At 33.7% G+C, this 19,742-nt stretch overlaps 1 protein-coding gene across 5 annotated transcripts in view; it reads right to left on the bottom strand.

The window, feature by feature from the left end:
- LOC126548977 (homeotic protein ultrabithorax-like) overlaps window positions 1-19,742 on the bottom strand; it is a 235,208-nt gene that overhangs the window by 102,233 nt on the left and 113,233 nt on the right. For 2 of the 5 annotated variants that reach the window (XM_050197179.1, XM_050197176.1), the window contains exons 2-3: window positions 8,155-9,149; window positions 1,489-5,172 (exon numbers count right to left, since the gene is read on the bottom strand). In XM_050197179.1, coding sequence (XP_050053136.1) covers window positions 8,863-9,149 — 287 coding nt within the window. In that variant the 3' untranslated portion in view covers window positions 1,489-5,172; window positions 8,155-8,862. Of the gene's footprint in view, window positions 1-1,488; window positions 5,173-8,154; window positions 9,150-19,742 lie in introns of those variants that run through there. The other 3 variants (XM_050197178.1, XM_050197177.1, XM_050197180.1) reach the window with 2 other exon arrangements.

The raw sequence follows: 19,742 nt of genomic DNA, 5'->3' as shown, positions 1-19,742 counted from the left end.
TTAAAAATATTAATTAGCGTATTTTTACTACTTTTGAACGAACCGAGATCTGTAAAAAATTTATTTTTGACTAATTACATAGTAATTTTTATATAGTAAGTTGCATTGGATAACAACTATATGTAGGTATACCTAATTACATATTTTAATAACTGTTACGCAATTAAACATTTCATAACCTATCGATAATATCTTTCGTAAAAATATTTAAACAATACCTAGGTAATTATAAAATACATGTTTTTACTGAACGAGTTATTATTATTATTTTTTTGACAAAAAAATAATAGCATTTAGTCAGATGGGTATAGTACCTAATACCTATATCTAAAAGGTATGGTTATTTTTTTCTAGTACTTATTCCAACATATAATAAAATGATTTCAGAGTGTTCAGACCACGTCGAGGCGACTATTTACGGTTAACAAGCGTGTAATTCGATTTTCGTCATCGTGAGTTCGTCCATAAAACGATTTTCCCGTAAATATACATCTCGCCCTATATACTCGTACCACTCGACTTCAGCCAGCATCCACGTAAATGCGGTTAAGTTTCAATATTCGAATCCATCGGGCCCCGCGTGCAGTACGGCGACGTCATAATGGCGTGTGTATACAAACACATATTATATAATATACACATTACACACATGCGTATATCACAAATCGTTTTTCCATTCGCGGCGGGGACAAATTGCGACGAAACACTCACGCAGCAGCCAGCAGCGCACTTGCCGCGGTGCAGGAAACTTTGTCGGATAAGATAGAAACCCTCGCCCCCCGAACGTCGAATCATATTAGGGCCACACGCCATATGGCGCTCGAAGACATTACGCAGAAGGCCACACCAATATCGTTGTGTGTGTGTGTGTGTGTAAATATATATATTCAGCGTATAATAGTCAAAACCGCAACGTCGTCGTCTTCGTTATTTATTTTGTTTTTTCCTCTTCATTTTTTTTTTTTTTTTTTTGGATACTTTGAGGGAAACCGTAGCGGTTGTTGTATATTTTTTTAATTTCGTTTGGTAAGTGAAACGACGTTCGTGCGTCACATGGTGGCGGAGACTACGGCGGCGGCGGCGGTATGAACTAATAAAATCGGTCCGTCGTCGGAAAAGGAAGGAAACGCTGCCGCCGCTGCAAAAGAACCGGAAACTCGAGTGGAGAGCACTATACTATCACACACACACACACATAAACACACCGACAAGTGTCGACGACCGTGCGCGTAAGTAAACTAATATAAAAGCGTATAATTACGATTTATATTAACGTCGTGGGACGAAAAAAGCTTCATTGAAAATTCCCGCGGGATTACGCGTCGACGAACTTTGCGAGCATTCTGTTATATGCATATATATATATATATATATTATATGACGTGTATTATAGATAAATTGTTTTATTAATACATTTCACATTTTCTTTTTTATTTATTTAGTTTTGTTTTTCTTATAATCTTTTGGTTATGCAATGCAGTACAAGCCATAAATTAATCGAGATTCCGGCGTAATCGATATCAGCTGTATGTCGGATCGTATCAATTTTTAATTTTTTTATTCAATCACATCAAATCGTGTTTGATTCAGCTGCCATCAGTTGTATGATACACGGTGAACTTAGTTTCGCTATAAAAAAAATATTGATCACGAACATCAGCTAATAAAAACAATGCGAATTGCGGACACAAATATTTCCCTTCACCACTTTTTCAAGGATTTGGACAAGTACTTAACTAAAAAATATGGTAGACGGGGTTAAAAAATGTTTGTGTCATGTAAAAGAACAATCGCTATTCTCAAAATGTTTTTTTTCAAAATATTTTGTCATCATAGATTTTGTGGTAGGTATTTTTTTTTTTTTTTTTAAATATCCTGTATAAATCTTAATCTATTAATTTCACCACTTAAATATTGAATCATTTAGTTTTCGACAGTTTTTTTTTATTTGCTCGTTTTAAATTTCGTACAGTATAGAATAATTTATAAATTACCAAATGTCTATAGGTTGTATTAAGAATAATGATTAGAAACTTTTCCGCAATTAGTATGTTTATATATTTTGTGTTTGCAATTTTGTTATGTCATATTTTTAGGTATTACATTGTCTGCAATTAGGAAACACCGTAATAAACCTGTATGAAAGTCAATTATACAAAAATGTAATCGATCTCGATCAACGTAATTTCTTAAACTAAATCTCAGCTGAAGGTATCTACATTTTGTAACACAGTAACTTCTCATCAACCTAGCAATATTTATTCCACATGACACCCATCGCTTCCATCAGTGAGTATAAATAATATATTTAAATAGACATATTTATGATAATAATTATTGCTATCGAAATTTACTCGATTTGATTAAATTGTGCTTTCGATTATAAATATTTTTTTTTATACTTTAGCCTACATAATATAGGTAATTGAAACGAATCGATGGGCATACAAATATGTTTTGTTTATACTTTGCATAAATGCATGTAATAACCGCAGTTTTTATTGTGTCGATTTTATTACTTGTATAATATGATAGTTTTTGACATTTGTGCGAACGAAAAAACGTGCTCCAGTTGACATTTTCTGGATAATAAAAAGTATACCTAAAAATTAAAATGTCAAGTAGCGAGAAAATCGGTCGGCTTTATAATATATTATACCTATAGTCATTTTAGTCGTCATGTTTTTGGGTGATATATTTTACGTTGTCATTTTAACAACCACAAAAAAAACATAATTTTTTTCATCAAGGTATATAATATATATATTATATATACCTATATAGGTACTTAAGCTTATTTATTAGCAGTATACTATAAAATGTGAATACATTTTTAGTAATTTCTATACACTTTTTAAAACTAAAAGATTTTTCAAATTGATATTTTGTATGTTAGATGGAGTGGAAATAAAAATATTTGGCATATTTGTGTATAGCGATATATGATGTATAATATATATAATATAACAAAGAGTTGTGTACACTAAATTTCAAATAATGTCAATCGAATAATCTATACCTACTATACCTACAGTATCATCGTATGGTCGAATCGATAAGTTACTAGAATTGCTCTCTTTGCGGATAAACGTCTGAGATTTTTCTTAACATTTCTTTGCGCACGTTTATTGTTCCGTTTCGATAAATTTCTATATTATCATTGATGTATATTATAATACACAATGCTATCGACATTATGTTAAAAATAAGTTAGACACTGTTGTAGCTTCTACAGGAACATTTTATACATGTGTGTGTTTTTTAAATCACAGAAATCTAATCAATCGTTTTTCTAATTCAACGTTTGTGCATCGCTGTGGTCTACTATACAAAAACACGGGTATTATAACACCTAATCCGTATTGGTTTTAAGCACACGATAATATATGGAGATGGATATACTCACATCGCATATTTTTAAAACGCGTGACGGCCTGCAGTGGCAATAATAAACGCAGTCGCATCCAATCACAGAGTTATACGCTATATATTATTTTATATACTGCAGCGCGAGCGTAGCAATGCGTATAATATAATGTATGTATGTGTAGACATCGAGCGTCGACGTTTATTTTTTTTAAATTTATTTTTTGGGGTAAGGCAATTTAAAACTTCGATCCAATCTGGTGGCGTGATAAACAAAACGCGAGCTCGACAACGTTATAATCCGTCGCAATGTTATATATATATATATATATGTGTGTGTGTGTATTATATTTACTGCTGCAGTTTTGTAGCACACTGCAATATAATATGCGATGCGCAAGTGTGTGGGGTGCACAAACAAAAAAATAAAAATAAATACGTCCGCCGCCGTACATAGACCTATAAATTCCGTTTTAGGGGTGCCATATATGTACATATATGCGCATGAAATGGAGATGTACACGCGAACAAAGTGCGTCACATATGTATTATGCGCGATAAACAATCGAGTATAAATGTATACATATATATATATATACGACTTACAATTATATATCTCGTATAAACGCAAACACACACATATACAGTAATTCACGAGACTCATCGCGCCCGCGCGTTTATGCCGATGATAATTAACTCCAACGAGGGACGTATGTATGAACACACATAATATATAAGTATAATGTGTATATACATGTTGTTTTATGGACTGAAAACGTATAGGCAGCAATGTATTTGTCAAATACGCAATGCACTGTTGTCGTGTGTGCAACAGAAATAACCATTCCCCCCCTTATGACGGCTTGTCTCGAATTTTATGATTTTTTTATTGGCCGCCGTTTAAAACTTTAGACCGGAAAATTTACCAAAACACTATATCATATACATATATTACTGCCATCATCGCGTGTGTGCAATTGTATATTTATAATAATAATATATTATTATCATCGTCTCCGCATGCACTTTATTGTACTTCGTCGTGCGGGGCGATAACGAGGTACGTGTTTTTTCTTAGTGTTTTATAATTAAGTGAAAAGGAGAAAATAAAAATTAAAACGCAATTCTTTGTTTTTTTTTTAGTATAGAATTTCACTTTTATCTTTTATTTCTATTTATTCACTAACAGTAGGTATATTTAAATTATTATTATTATTACATATTTCAGTAAATATATTATATATATTTTGGTTTCACAAAAAAAAAAATAAATTGAAAAATAAATAGGTATTATTATTAATTATATTTATTATTAAATTTCGTATTATTACACACTCGCTACAAATAATTTTATCAATATAATATAATATATAATATATGTATTAAAGTTATTATTAAATAGATTTTTACACGTTGGCGCTAAATGTAAGTACATACTTATGTATATATATATTATATATACATTTTTACATGTATATTAAATGTGTATTATATAATATGTATATACTTTATACTATGTATATATATATATATTATAGTCTATTTTTATTGAGGATCATTCGAGGGGTACAAAAATAATAATAAAATTAAAAATAAAACAAAATATACTAATGTTTTCCTTAAAAAAATAACCTATAACAAAACCATATATATAAAAAAAAATTATATATAAAAAAAAAAAAAAAAACAAATAAATAATAATATTATCTCTTTGATCTACAACACAGAGGGAATACTTTTCCGAGTCTCGGTGTGCTCGTTCACGAACGAATGTGTGGTGTGAGTGTGTGCGGTTATCGATTTGACCTGAAACAGGGTGCCATACTAGGTTTTAGTAAAAAACAAAAAATAAAAAAAAACACAATAAATCATATTATACAAAATTAAAAATAAAAATAATATAACATGCACATACTCAAAATAAATCAATAAAAAATATTATTATAATTATGTAGAGAGCTGATTGTATGAAAAAGTCGGCCGTACCGCAACGCACAGTTCCCTTATGTTAATATTGTTATTAAAATATTTTTAAACGGTAGATTTATGGAATAATTTAAACTTCAAACGCTATAATTCAAACGCCTTTAAAATAGGTAGATACTATCAGGTACTTAAATATTGTCAAGTATATACTGCAGACAAATGTAATAAGTCACAAATATAAGATAAATTATCATTGGTAAAATGTGTGCTTATCAAAGTATACAATTATTCTATCAATTATTATATCTATTCAAGGTTTTGATATTAAAATAGTAATTCTATAAACGTTTTAATAATACAGCGGTTTATGATAATTGTTGATAATTTTTATCGTTAAAAAGATTTGGGTGCAAAAAAATAGAAAAAAATATTGTCTCTTAGGTGTAAACCTACTTTAATGCGTATAATATTTACAAATGTACACATTTTACTGTAAAACGGTCAATTAGTTTTATGTTTTTTTTTACCACAACGGCGACTTGCGAGAGAGCAAATCGTTGACAAAAAAATAAAACTTTTTTTCTTCGAACGCGCCGACCGATCTCTGTAAAACGTACGCGAGCCAAAAAAATTTACGAAAATTAAATAAACACACAGTCATTCGTTCTTTTACACACCGCTTATATATATATATATAGCATAATACGATGGTGATTCGGCTGGTATATATTGTTATAATGTTTTTTTTCGCGTTTTTTCCTCGGAGCGCATCGTAGCCGCACGTATAACATAACATATTATACAAAACGGCATTCTGCCGTATATACTCGAGCGTACAAGGGTCACATTCGCAAGGGCACACACAATGGTAAAAAGAGAGAGAGAGAGAAAAGTAGAGAGATAGAACGATGACGGAGACAGAACGAGAGAAATAATATATAGCTGGGAAGAGAGAGAGAGAGAGAGAGAGCATTATATCATGTACGCGCTTATAACATGTCCCGGCGGCATAACTCTCGAGTACACGACAATTGCAGTGTGTTTGTGTGTGTATTTTTCGATTTTTTTTTTTTTTTTTACGATCCGATAGCTTCTGAATGAAGTCATTTCGAAACTATATATACGCGAGTATGTAAATACGCATATTATATCCAGTCAACAGTGCTGTAGTGACGGTGGTGGTACGGCTTTTATAATATATGTTATAATATTTATGCGGTGTCTCCAGCGGCATATAGGATATCGTTTATTTAACGTAATATACTATACTGCTATATATACATCGAATACAATTAGAATCGGATATTATAATATATTATATTGATTAACATGTTTGACGGAACGTGTTTATCGCCGGCGTATAAGACCGAATCGGCATATAATATGCGTGAACAAATAATAAAATACTATAATTTGTCCGGTGGCGTTTTATGTGTTATATTATATGAGCTTCTATACATCGACAACGACGACTGTACACTATATATATGTATGCCATTTATTATCGTGTGTGACCACCGGACGGTCGTAAAAACTCGGCGAACGCCGATGTATAAAAAAAAAAAATATATATCGCAAAAATCAAAACCCGAGACTGGACGAAAACTTGTTGTAACCGCGGCTACCGAAGCGATGTCGTGGTTATCATATTATTATTGTGGCGTTGTATAGTAAATAATAAATTATATAATATGTTTTATCACCTAAATAATTTTGTGAAATATAGATCTCACGTTTTCCATTTGTATTCGTTTATGATAATATATTATTATGTGTCGCGTCTGTTATAGAGATACATTTACGTGCGTGATGAGTATGACACACAAATGTGTCCTGCAATATATTATAATACGTCAAAATATGATATAATATTACTTTTATTCGATAATAATATATCGTTTTTCAACCTACGATTATCGAATTTTTTTTTTTATTAATTTTCAAAAAACAAATGGACACGTGTACTTATTAATCACGTTAATATTTTTATTCACTCTATTTTGTAATAATATTATATACAGATAATACATAAAAAAATATTTCACGACGGTATTCTTCGCACTGTCATATTAATATCTTTATGGTTTCGATCGAATATATTACGTTGAATTTCATAGGTGGTAATATTTAGAGCGATTTTCCTACGATGTATAATAATGTTTGCAGCATGATATTAAGTATATAGCTCGCGTTTATTTTTCTGTAGCGCACTAAATCGATGATAATATATATTATATTATATATGGTCGCCGAAAACATGAAATAATACATAATAACATATTATGCAGTATAGTATAGAAGAAAAAAATTATACACGTCTAAATACCGACAAGGACGGTACCAAATTTGGTGTTTCTGGTTTACTTAAAAAAAAAAAAAAATAAATAAATAATAGTAATAATATAATAACACGGGAGACCCTCGGGCGAATGGGACGTCTGTATAGTATAATATATAATATAGCGACTAGTTTTTGTGCCGGCCGGACAAATTGAAACGCTCGAGTCAAAGACTCCATAAGGTCGCGACGGGCTGACGATTTTTTTTCGTCGCCATCGTCGCCGCTCTCGCACACACGTGTACCGGGGGCCCGACCGTCACTGATCAATTATTCCGACAACGCTGCAGCATGTGCAGCAGCATTGGCTGAAACAAAAGAACGAAATTCTCGAAATGTCACGAAGTCGGACGCGGGCGATGGCGGTCCGGGGTGAAAAAAATATTTATACATATTTTGTATAATGTCCATAGTAGAGAGGTAGGTATATACACGCTTAAACTTATATCTATATAATATGTATGTTTTCTATATCTATCTATATGGTTTGTAAAATGTATTTAAAAATGCGGTCTTTTTCTTACCTGGTGATCACGATCCGTAGGATAGGAGCGCGTGTGCGCGTGGCATTCCGGCAATCCTGCAGCAGCAGCGGTAACAGCAGTGCAGGTCTTGTCTCGGCGATGGCGGCGACGGATGACGTCTTCTTTTCGAGATGCGGATTTCGTCGCCGGTCGTTTTTGCGTCACACGACTATATAGCTCGGCCGCGCGGTTTCTCTTTGGAACGATTCTGGGCGACGAGCGGTTCGGGGGGGGGGGGGGGTCGGTGATTAATCACACTTATTACGTATATAGATTTCGTATTTACATTTACTGTATTATGTTTAAAATATTTATATATGTATATATATATATATATATTTATTATATATATAATGAAAAAAGCGACATAATCCTTATGAATACATTATTTTTATAATATAATATAATATAAAGGGGATAATATATACAAAATTATATATGAACACAACTAGAAACAAACACGATGGTCGCGCGCGCGACAATACAATATAATATAATAATAATATAAAGTTGCATGGGTAAAAAAAAACGAAAATTACAAATTTATGTACAGAAATAAAAACGTTAAAAATATATGGCGACGAAGGGGGTAAAAAATAAAATAAAAATAATAAAACGATAAGGAAAATTAATGATAACTCGTATATAATAGGTCGGGGGTGGTTGTTTTTTTTTTTTTAAAAAAAAAAAGTGTTATCCGTTTTTCTTTTAGCGATCACCGGCGGCCTGAGCGGCTGCCAGCACGGCGGCCTTCTGCGCCTGCGCCTGTTTCTCCTGCTCGTTAAGCTCTTTGATAGCTTGTATCTCTTTTTTCAGCTTCATTCGCCTGTTTTGGAACCATATCTTTATCTGTCTTTCGGTGAGACATAGCGCATGCGCCATCTCTATCCGCCGTCGGCGTGTCAGGTAGTGGTTGGTGTGGAACTCTTTTTCCAGCTCGAGGGTCTGGTATCTGGTGTACGTCTGTCTACCACGGCGTCTGAGTCCGTTTGCGCCTGAAACAGAAAACGAAAGACATTAAACAATTGTTTCATTAAATGAAGATTAAATGTATTTATTATTACGATAACTTATAATGTGGATGGAATAGGTACGATTGTATTATTCACATCACACTGTGATGTAGTCTTAAAAACATTCGTGCATGTATTAAAACATATGTTATTTGCATATAAAATATATTATAATATAATATAATTGTGACCTGCGCCTTAATAGAGTTGTAACGAGATGATTGAATTTCGTGTATGAGAATGTGAATGTGTTGATTAATTATTCAGTAGATATTTATTGCAATGTAGTAAATTTATTATATCTATTCATTTTCTGTGTTTAAATTATTGAGTTAATTTAATAATCATCTTTAATGGTTTGATATAGACACGTAGGTATATGATTGTCAATAAAGATTTTAACCGTCGAGTCTATTATGGTAAATTGCAATATTCTATAGATAATTTATGGGACGTTTAGAGTAGTAAATATTTTTATCACATTTATGTTAGGTACCTACACGGTAAATATTTTATATTACGTAAAGGATCAATCTTTGGCATCACAACCTCGCACGCCAGTAGGTATACACGATATTATATACGAGTATATGTATATAAAAAAATTAATTATTCGTGTTCATTCGTATAATGTAATAATATTATCATGGTAACATAATATTTTTTACAATCAGTCTACGAATAAATTATTTTTTTATTTATGTAGGTGCATATTGTGCGCACCCTGCGAAGCGTACGATTACGTCGTAAATCATCGTGCACAATCTTGTAAATTATAAATGAAATTATAAACGATATAATATGCACAGCCGTATTAATATAATTACAAATCAATATTAAACACTTAATAACGAAGTCTATATAATATATATATATATATTTGACACGGTTGTATATCGTAACGATCACTGAAGTCTTACCACGGTTTTCATATGAAAAAAAACAGGTTTATGTATGATATAAATAAACTTTGGATTCGATATATGTATTTAATTTTCTGACACGTCTCGTTTCAGATTCGTTACCTATTGACTATATTATTGGTGCAAGGATATAATATAATGATGATTATCATGAAAAGTGTAGTAGGTATTTACTATCTATATGTATTCAGAAATCTGCAGTGAGATAATATACCTAATAGCGAAACAAAACATGCTTATTACTGCAGAGACTTGAGCTTACATATAGTTTTTCTATTCTATATTATATTCACTGCATAGACACAAGCACATGTATTTTCGTACATTAATTTGTTTTTAATACGTTTTTATAATGCTTCGGAACGATCTCCTTCTGCGGATTGAGATTAACCTCCGGTTATTTTTTTTTAAATGTCCTAAATATTACATGAATTTTTACAGGTACACATTATATCATAGCGATATGTGATAACCGTGATGAAGGAACAACGCAACTTCGAAGGAAGAAAAACCTGCAAGTATCTGTATATACATGCTGATCGTATGCAGCGGGCTGCATGGTGCACCACTAATGGCGATCACACAACACATATACATACTATCAGTGGGGATTCTGCGCCAATTGGATATACCTATTCGACGACTCTTGGTGGCGGTGTGAACGCGGGCGGGCGGCCATGTCGTGCGATTGATTTACGACGTCGGACCGGTGAGTTACGGCCATGTTGGGGACTCGTGACGTCACGAGGCGTCCGAAAATAAAAATCGAGTCTTGGTAATAATGGCCACACGATACACTCTCCACGGGCTAGGAATTTTTAATTCGTGTGACTTGTGCGCTGCGCGTTTAAACGTATATAAACGTAGGTATATGTTATATTGTCTTAGTAATCATTTTTTTGGAAATAAACCAACTTTATGTATATTTTTAGGGCGGCGACGGAGGGATTCTAAACTAGTCACCTGGATTAGGTGATTCTGCGGAACGTTACGTACACGGGAAATAGAGAAAAATATATAGGAACGACGAAAAATCTTGCCATTTGGACACGTTCCACGAGCTAAAGCAAATAATTGAATTTGTGGACAAACGCGTTAGTGTGTGTGTGCGTACAGCGTAAGTGGGATGAACCCATTTATACTTAAATATATATATACCTATATTTATTGGACGACGGCGGCAGTGGACGCGATTAACAAAGATTATAGAAGACGGCGGCGGCGTTTGTGGGGGGAGGAGCGAGGAGTGAGTATAGCCGGGGAGAGACGCCTTCCGTTTAATTCGCACGCGCTATAAAAGTCCTATAGGTATAATGGTAAATAATCCGATTAAGAACCCTACGTCGGTATATGTGTGTGTGTGTGTGCGTGTGCGTAGGTACGTAAACGCGCGTATACAGTGGCGTGTGCCGCGAGATTTTACCTTTTCGGCCGCAACCGTCGATAAATTTGGTCAGCGGTCCCCCATACATACGAACTGACGTCGTCCGGCTCGTGATCAGTCGTGTTATAAGTTTTCGGTTAGTGTATATACGTATAGTAAGTACAAAGTATATATATTATACTTATTCCACGCGTAGGTGATTCCACGTCTCTCTGAGGGAAGCGGTACAATAATAACACTTAAGAAACTTTTACCAACGGTGGTCTTTTTTGTTAATTGGACGCGCGTTAAATACATATACACACAAACGCGTACGTATATATAAATATATATGTATGTATGTGTGTAATACAGATTTACGTCTGGCCGGTAAAACGATTGGATACATTTGTAGACCACGTATTATTACCAATGATTGCGGATTGTGTCCTTACATTTATCTGTACCTATTGGTACTGCAGATGTCTCCAGCCGAATTTATTATATCTGTACATATGGGTATAAAGGGCACGCTTGTATAACTATAACGATAGTGGTAATAGTATAAAATAATTATTTCGATAAACTGATTTCAAGTAGGTATAAATCGCATACATACGTATATTTGTGACTATCGTCAACCCTGTTTGATCGCGGTGCTGTGGTAGCTGTATAATATATAGAGAGAGATATTGCAGAACCAATCTCGTCTTGACCATGGCAGAAGAGAGAAAGGGAAAATATAATATTTTTTTTGTATTCCACGCCGCGCTGCTACAGGTCGGGATGATGTATATAAACGAAGGAAGAGCGCCTACGCGCGGTATGTATAAGATAATATAGCTACATATTATATTCTGCGCTCGGGCGTTTAAATCATATTAATGTATTCATTTGCGGTCGTAATAAAAAATAATAATAATATTGTTATTATAATATACACGCCCGTTCACCGCCTTCTATATCTATGTATATTGGGTGTCGAACGATTGGATGTCTTATTAAACGCGCTTAGATTATTTACAACAAACAGGTATATACGCCTGTATACAGGTATATTATAATATAAACATTACTATAAGACCGCCGTTTGGCGATGAAAACATTATTATATTATTTTAGGTATTATTACTCTATTTATGTATTGGTAGGTATATAATATAATATACGACGCAAGTAACACCTGTACATTAAGCGTTATTGAATTATATCTAAACAGAATAAAAGCGAGAAAAAGGATATAATAATAATGATATGATGTCCTAAACATTATCGTCTGCATAACGGTATATTTTATTCGTGACGGTGGGTCTACATTATTATACATTGTCCTCGAGACCGTTGCAGCGGGAATCCTTCGGCCGAACAAACACGTTTACGATGTCATTATATATATATATATATATATATATTATATTATACATATTATAATGTATAACATACGCAGCGAAAGATGGAAAAAATAACCCGAACAGTGTACACTCCTACTGGGATATACAAAAATATATACGTACATAATATGTGTACGGAATTTTATTATATGCATGCAACGGGGAGCGCAAGACGTCTGATTTAGGGTGAATATCTCTTTACCTTGTTGAAAATCGGATTTTCTGATCGTAAACGCTCCCTCCGGTTCTCTTGGAACTCGGTCAAGTCGGCAGCGAGCTAACAGTAGAGATTCAAAGAAATGGCTATCTGTTGCGTACGCACCACGCGGTAAACCCTATTATATTTAATAATATATATATAAAAGATCTTCGTTTACTCTTACATTTATCGAACGTCTGTCGTACAAAACATATAATAATGATATATCGACTTCGCGTGTACAAAATGCAGCCATGTAGGTAAAATACAAATGCCACGGGCGCTTCAAGCGAATATATATATATGGATAAGATGTAATGTTATTATATAGGTACCGAAGGGTAAGTTGCAGCGTGTGCCTTATATATGTATTATATATGTATATAATATTCGCGATATGAGCTGAGAATTTGCATAATTGAACGCGAGCAGAAACGAAATGTATATATACTCGAGAATAGAAGGTGAGTGTGTTGGTGTATATATACACACACGATCTAAATAAAATAACTCGTACAACAATATACACAGGGTTGATTTACGGCCAAGAGGGGTTTAGCTCACCGGCGGCGGTGTATTATTATTCAGACTTCTGGCAGCTTACGCACACACACACACACACATGCACAAGTATATAAATACGTTTTATACCAACAAATTGGATGCCGGAGTCACGTGTGTATGTGTGTGTGTGTGTGTTAGTGTGTGAGTACGTGTATAAAGAATGAGTGCATAGAGGGCCTGCGACGACGACCGGGGAGGACGAGCAGCTAGCTGAGTAGACCGGGGAAATCGGCCAGACATTGTGCTCCCGAACCAATTAAAGTAACGGCATAAATTTCCAGCTCTCGCGACAACCCAAGAAATATATATACTGCACGGTATATATATATATATATTCGCTGCAATTCGCGCGCGATTCGGAGGAGGAATTTCGGCGAAGGGGTCCCGCGCTGCTTGAGGGATGGTTTATGTACGCGACTCCCCTTCAGTTCCGTGCCCAGCATCCGGCGCTGGCGGTGAAGTGCGCGACCCCGGGGAAAAGAATTAAATTACCCCGCTGCCTGGCTTATATATATGTACGCGGTATAAGACGTGATGAACGGACCACTGCGATAAGGGCGGAGGGTTGTGGAATCAGAGAAACAAACCGGATATTCGAGGTGTCGTTCTACGACCGGAGAAGGTGGGTCTTTTTTTATGCGAGTATATACATTTTTTCTTATACTTTTAAGTTTGTCGTTCCGGAACGTAAATACGGTGGCGAATTCTCCGGCGAAAAGGTGGCGGTGGCAGAGTGACGTGAATTACGCATTTGTTTCGACGGGTGGTGCATTTAAATAAAATACGATACGCGCCTATCTATTAAAGCTGTTTATTTTTGTAACTCTTGGGTAACTGCTGAAGGGTGGAGGACATAAACCGCGAAACATCACTATATTATTATACATGCATACTTGTGACAATTCGATTACCTAAATATGTATTACAATAATATGATCAATATTGTTTATGATAAATTATAAAATATCGCGACAGTGGGTTTACCGGATGGCTTTGGAATAATAATATTTGCATTTGCAATGCACATACGAGACCTGAAAAATCCCCACGTACCACGAAAACCAGAAGTGTCGCGAGAGCATACATTATTATTACGTATAAGTATTTATAGAATAATATTATAATATAATATTACAATAATAGTATACGTGTATGTTTTTTTATGCCAGTAAACTCGTGGTTTATTATGGCATTTTCTTGAGCTTCGTAACACATAAAACTATAAAGACTTTAACTTAAAAAAACATGTTTCTTTTATTAATATTACTATAACGAAGAAAATTTGATTTTCCAGAAAATTAATAATTTCAGTAAAACACGGCCCGATTAATGTAACATAAAAAACTTGTGTTATACAACGGGAAACTTTAATTAGTTTCAAAACTTTGTGCGAACGTTTATACGCACGCCTTTCGACCGTATATTAAAATATAAAATGAAAATATAATACATATAAGAGACGTATCCCTCGTATTAATGTATATACTGTTGAACTCAAAAAGCGAAAATCGTAATTTTAACCACTCTCCGCGAACGACTCTTTAAATACCGCATAATAATATAGGCACGCAATATTTTTAATGATATCGTAGGTATACAATATACATAATATTTTGATACCGAGGACACAGCCTGTACATAGTACTTTAAAAAAGTAATTGTACATTTTAACTATATATACACCACTTCGCTGCTATATTAGTACTTATTAGTATAAATTATTATTTTAATTGACGAGCGAGTTTCCGTCTTAAAATTTGGCAAATTATATATTTATGCACATGTGCGTAGTATACCAGCTAATTCTGTTTAAAATCAAAATTATTTCGCAAGTTATGTACAAGACAATATCACACGGGCCAAAATATAATAGCAGGTATAATTATTATTACGCGATAATTCGGTTTACGCTTTATATACGTACATATGAAATATTAATGTAGGTATCTAAATAATATATTCATATAGTGCATACCTACGTTAGTATATTTAATGAGCGCATTGTCGAACAATATTTTATAATTTAAATTTTAAAATAATATTATACCGCCTAATTATGCAAACGTATGTATAATCGGCGCGCGCTTATATTATGTGAACAAAAATCGTAATTAATCCAAAAAAAAAAAAAAAATAATAATAATAATAATCTGATCTTAAACCGTAAGTCAAAACACTCGCAAAACACGCTTATAATATTATATACCTACATAATATATAAAACGTATATATCATGTACTCGGGATAAAACGTTTTGCGTATATATAAAATAATATTATATGATGTATTATACCTATAGCGGGAAGAAGTCGGAGGAGAGCGGCGGAGATTCGCCGTGAGTCGGAGGCTGTGCGTGTGTGTATGCCTTTGGAAAAACTAGTTTTACGACCGTCGCCATGTTATAAAACAGTTTATCATATTATTATAAGCGTCGTCTCGGCGACGGTGTGCGGCGACCGAAGGGAAACCGGTCCTGCCGCATAGGTACGACAACTACGACGACGACGACGACTAGACGCTGCCAGCTAACCCGACGACGACGACGACAAGACGCTGCCGTACAACCCGTCGTCGCCACGGCACCGCCGTCGAGCGTATAATACAAAACGTACAAAAGGTATTAATGATATATTATTATGTGTATTGCGAGCATTGCCGGAAAGCTGCTTAAACACCGGAATGGTGTTTAAATAACTGCTGAAAAAATAAAACGCGAAAAACTGTGGGTTTTGTCAGCCCTACTTCGATTGTAGGGCGGAAAATGACACGCGAGCGTCTAATACTCGACTGTTTATTAGGGAATCTTTTTTTCAGTTTCAATTGGCGTGTGCAGAGTAAATTTCGCAGACAATTTCAGGGAGTGGTGCAGGCTCGTAGTGGCCTGAAAACGACGTATACGGTAGTTTCCCGAGTGATATTATAATAAAAACATGCCACTGCAGGTGTTTAGAGCTTATAGACTATAATGTGAAATTTAAAAATATATTAATACATTCTCGTTGGAATATCTTTGCGGAGTTTAGTTCGGTAAGTTGATAAGTGGTGGAACTGTGGAAGGAATAAATAAGAGAAACCCTGATTTAATGACAAAATAATAATATAGGCTTACAGTACGAGCTTTAACTTTTTTTATTACTCCCGGACTCCGCATAATATTGTAGTTATAAATTTATAATACTATATGTATTATTAAATTGTTATGATATAATATCTCCTTTGTATATAGTAATATGTATTATGTGTATTAATAATTGTTCAAAATATGAATACATATACCTATATACATAGGAATGTGGCGAAATAAACATAGAAATATCCGATGTAGATAAAATAAAAAATGTAATCATAATAATTATAATATAATGAGGCGTTCGATCGCGGATGACAGGGAAAGGAAAAAAATGTAAATTCGTTTTTTTACTCGCCGGAATATTTATGTGACAGAATCTGGAAGCTATAATATAATATATATTATATATACTACGCCGTTCTCGCACTAATTCACAGCGATTCGCATTTAGCACATTAATGCATATATAATTATATATTATTGTAAAAACTGCTGGTTGTAGTGGTGGCGGATAAAATGTATTTACCGATTGCATGGCCGCGTTCACCGGTTTAATGAACGCCTCTAGAGATATCTCATTTACACCATCGTATAATAGGTATATAATATATATATAGGTAGTTTGTAGGTATAGGTTATATATGGCCTATGCGTTGCGCATGTTAACCCGAACTAGAGTTTTGTACTTGGTGACACAGTTGACGATTTATGTATGTCCCGAATCAAAATCCCATAAATTAGGATTTAAAGTAGGTATACATAAATACATATTATCTTTATATGTACGACTATAGGTAATTTAGGTGAAAATAAAAATCTTTGAAAATAAAATATATAATACATATTTTTCCAGAATTTAATGTCGTGACATTATAATATTATAATACTATTTATTATTTGCAATTCGTCTTAGTCCTTAGATACATAATACTTGTCGTCTTGCAGCAATGCAACATTGTATATGATGTGTGGGCGTTGGGTTCTCTATTGAATAATAACATTATTCATACTCCCTCTTCCCCTAAAATTTGTATAATTTGTTTTTATTTTTTTTTTTTTGTTGCTATTTTAAGTCTAATTTAAGATCGAGGCTCGCCGGTCGTCGATTTATGCACCGGGGCGAGTTGTGGTGCACAACCTCGTCGTAATTTATTTATGAAAATTATAATAAGCAAATTGGTTATATCTGATGGCAATAAACTATGAAAGACTTGCATATTAAATAGCGAGGCGTCTGCAGAACCGGGGGATCATCGCCGCACACTCCGAGACTGAATCCTTGTTATTAGCGAATCGTATCTTTGCGTCATTTGGGCTTTCTAAGCCACCGAGGGGAGTTGTCCGGCAACAATAAGACGTTATTATATACACGAAACTTAATCTGGTGCGACACGAGTGTCGAAGCAAAGGGGTTAAGAGTTAAAACATTGTATATATGTATATTGTATATATATATTTCTGCGTTCGCATGATTGTAATGATTTATTATACTATATTATTAAGTAGCAATGTACTACGAAAATTATTAATTGTGCGTAATTACAGAAGCAGTCACTATTTTACAAGACCATTTTTAATAATAATTTGGTTTCAAGAATAATTACTAATTAGTATATTGTGCGTGCGAATAGTACACTAGTACTGATTAATGATTATAATATGTTATAATACAATATTATTTGCAAAAACGCAACTCAAATAACAAGAGTAGGTAATAATGTTTAATGTGCTCTTACGCTTTATCGTTTGTATTTATGTTTTAAATGTATTACCTATTATGTGTGTTGCGCAGTTATTTTCATTCGAGTATAATTTATGATTTTCAGCATATAAAAAATTATGTTATTTTTTTAAAGCACGCCGACATATTAATATTTGGTAAGTACTGTATAGGAATATACACATGATGTACACTCCATTGGACTTTATCGTTATTACCACCCCAACTGTAATACTTTACGAAAATTAAGTCGTTGTGCTTATATACTCGTACATATTATATATATTATATACGCTTATTATTCTAATTCTCGTTCCAAAATAATTGTTTTTCTTTTATTTAAAATTTTGTTAGAAAATCTATACGACGCAGAGTTTTGTTTTAAAAATGCGAGTTACGATGACAAATATTATAATATTATATACGCTATATGCTGTGGTGGATTGCGGTGATGTTTATATTATGTGTATTAATACGTAGATATCTGTATAATATAGGGAAACGTCGAGCGTATCATGTAAGAAATATTGTACACTTATTATCATACAGAATAATATAGTAAGGTACATTGGTAGGAAACGAGACAATAACGTTATTGTTCCGGGACGAAAATGTCAAGTGGCGAAATCGTAGCACGACCGACGGGGGCAAAGGTTATGTTATATAGGTACACGAACCGATATAGTATATTATGTGTACGTAGAAGGAAGGGTACTCTCCAGTACACATTGTCGCCACTGCCGCTGTTTCGTGACACTCCGGAGCGGTAGCTCAACCCTATCCCTCTCTAAAAAAGTACTCTTCTCTCGCGTGTATACACACACACATTTACAGAAGTATGAAGATGAAATAGGCGGGTTCAAGGCGCGAATGGTATATTAATATAATAATATATAAAACTATTGTCTCAATTATCATATTATACTTGGACGCGAGAAATTCACTTATTTCGTTTTGCAAATCTTTTTTTGATAATATATATTATATATTCTTATGTAGCACTAAATTATGTATAAAAATACAAAAAAAAAGTTCTACGTTGCGCGCTTTTTTCATTACGCACGCGCACAACTACACATACAATTTTCTCATAGGTACGCTTTATATACGCTTTTCCCATTATAGGTATTATAATATAGGCATTGACGGTACACGCATAGGTATAATATAATACTATTATACATTAATCCAGAATAAAGGAGTAATGGTATTATGTCACGCAGCTAAATCTTAATATAAGTCGTATATCGAAAACGAACTACGTGTGGTTTCATCGCACAGCCGTGTTTAATAAAGTTTGATGTATATATATATAAACATAAGTACATGATAAAATATAATGTCA

This window comes from Aphis gossypii, chromosome 1 (genome assembly GCF_020184175.1).
Source record: "Aphis gossypii isolate Hap1 chromosome 1, ASM2018417v2, whole genome shotgun sequence".
Classification (NCBI taxonomy): Eukaryota; Metazoa; Arthropoda; class Insecta; order Hemiptera; family Aphididae; genus Aphis; species Aphis gossypii.
The sequence above is the reverse complement of the archived record's forward strand: the minus strand, read 5'-3'. Positions and strand labels throughout refer to the sequence as shown.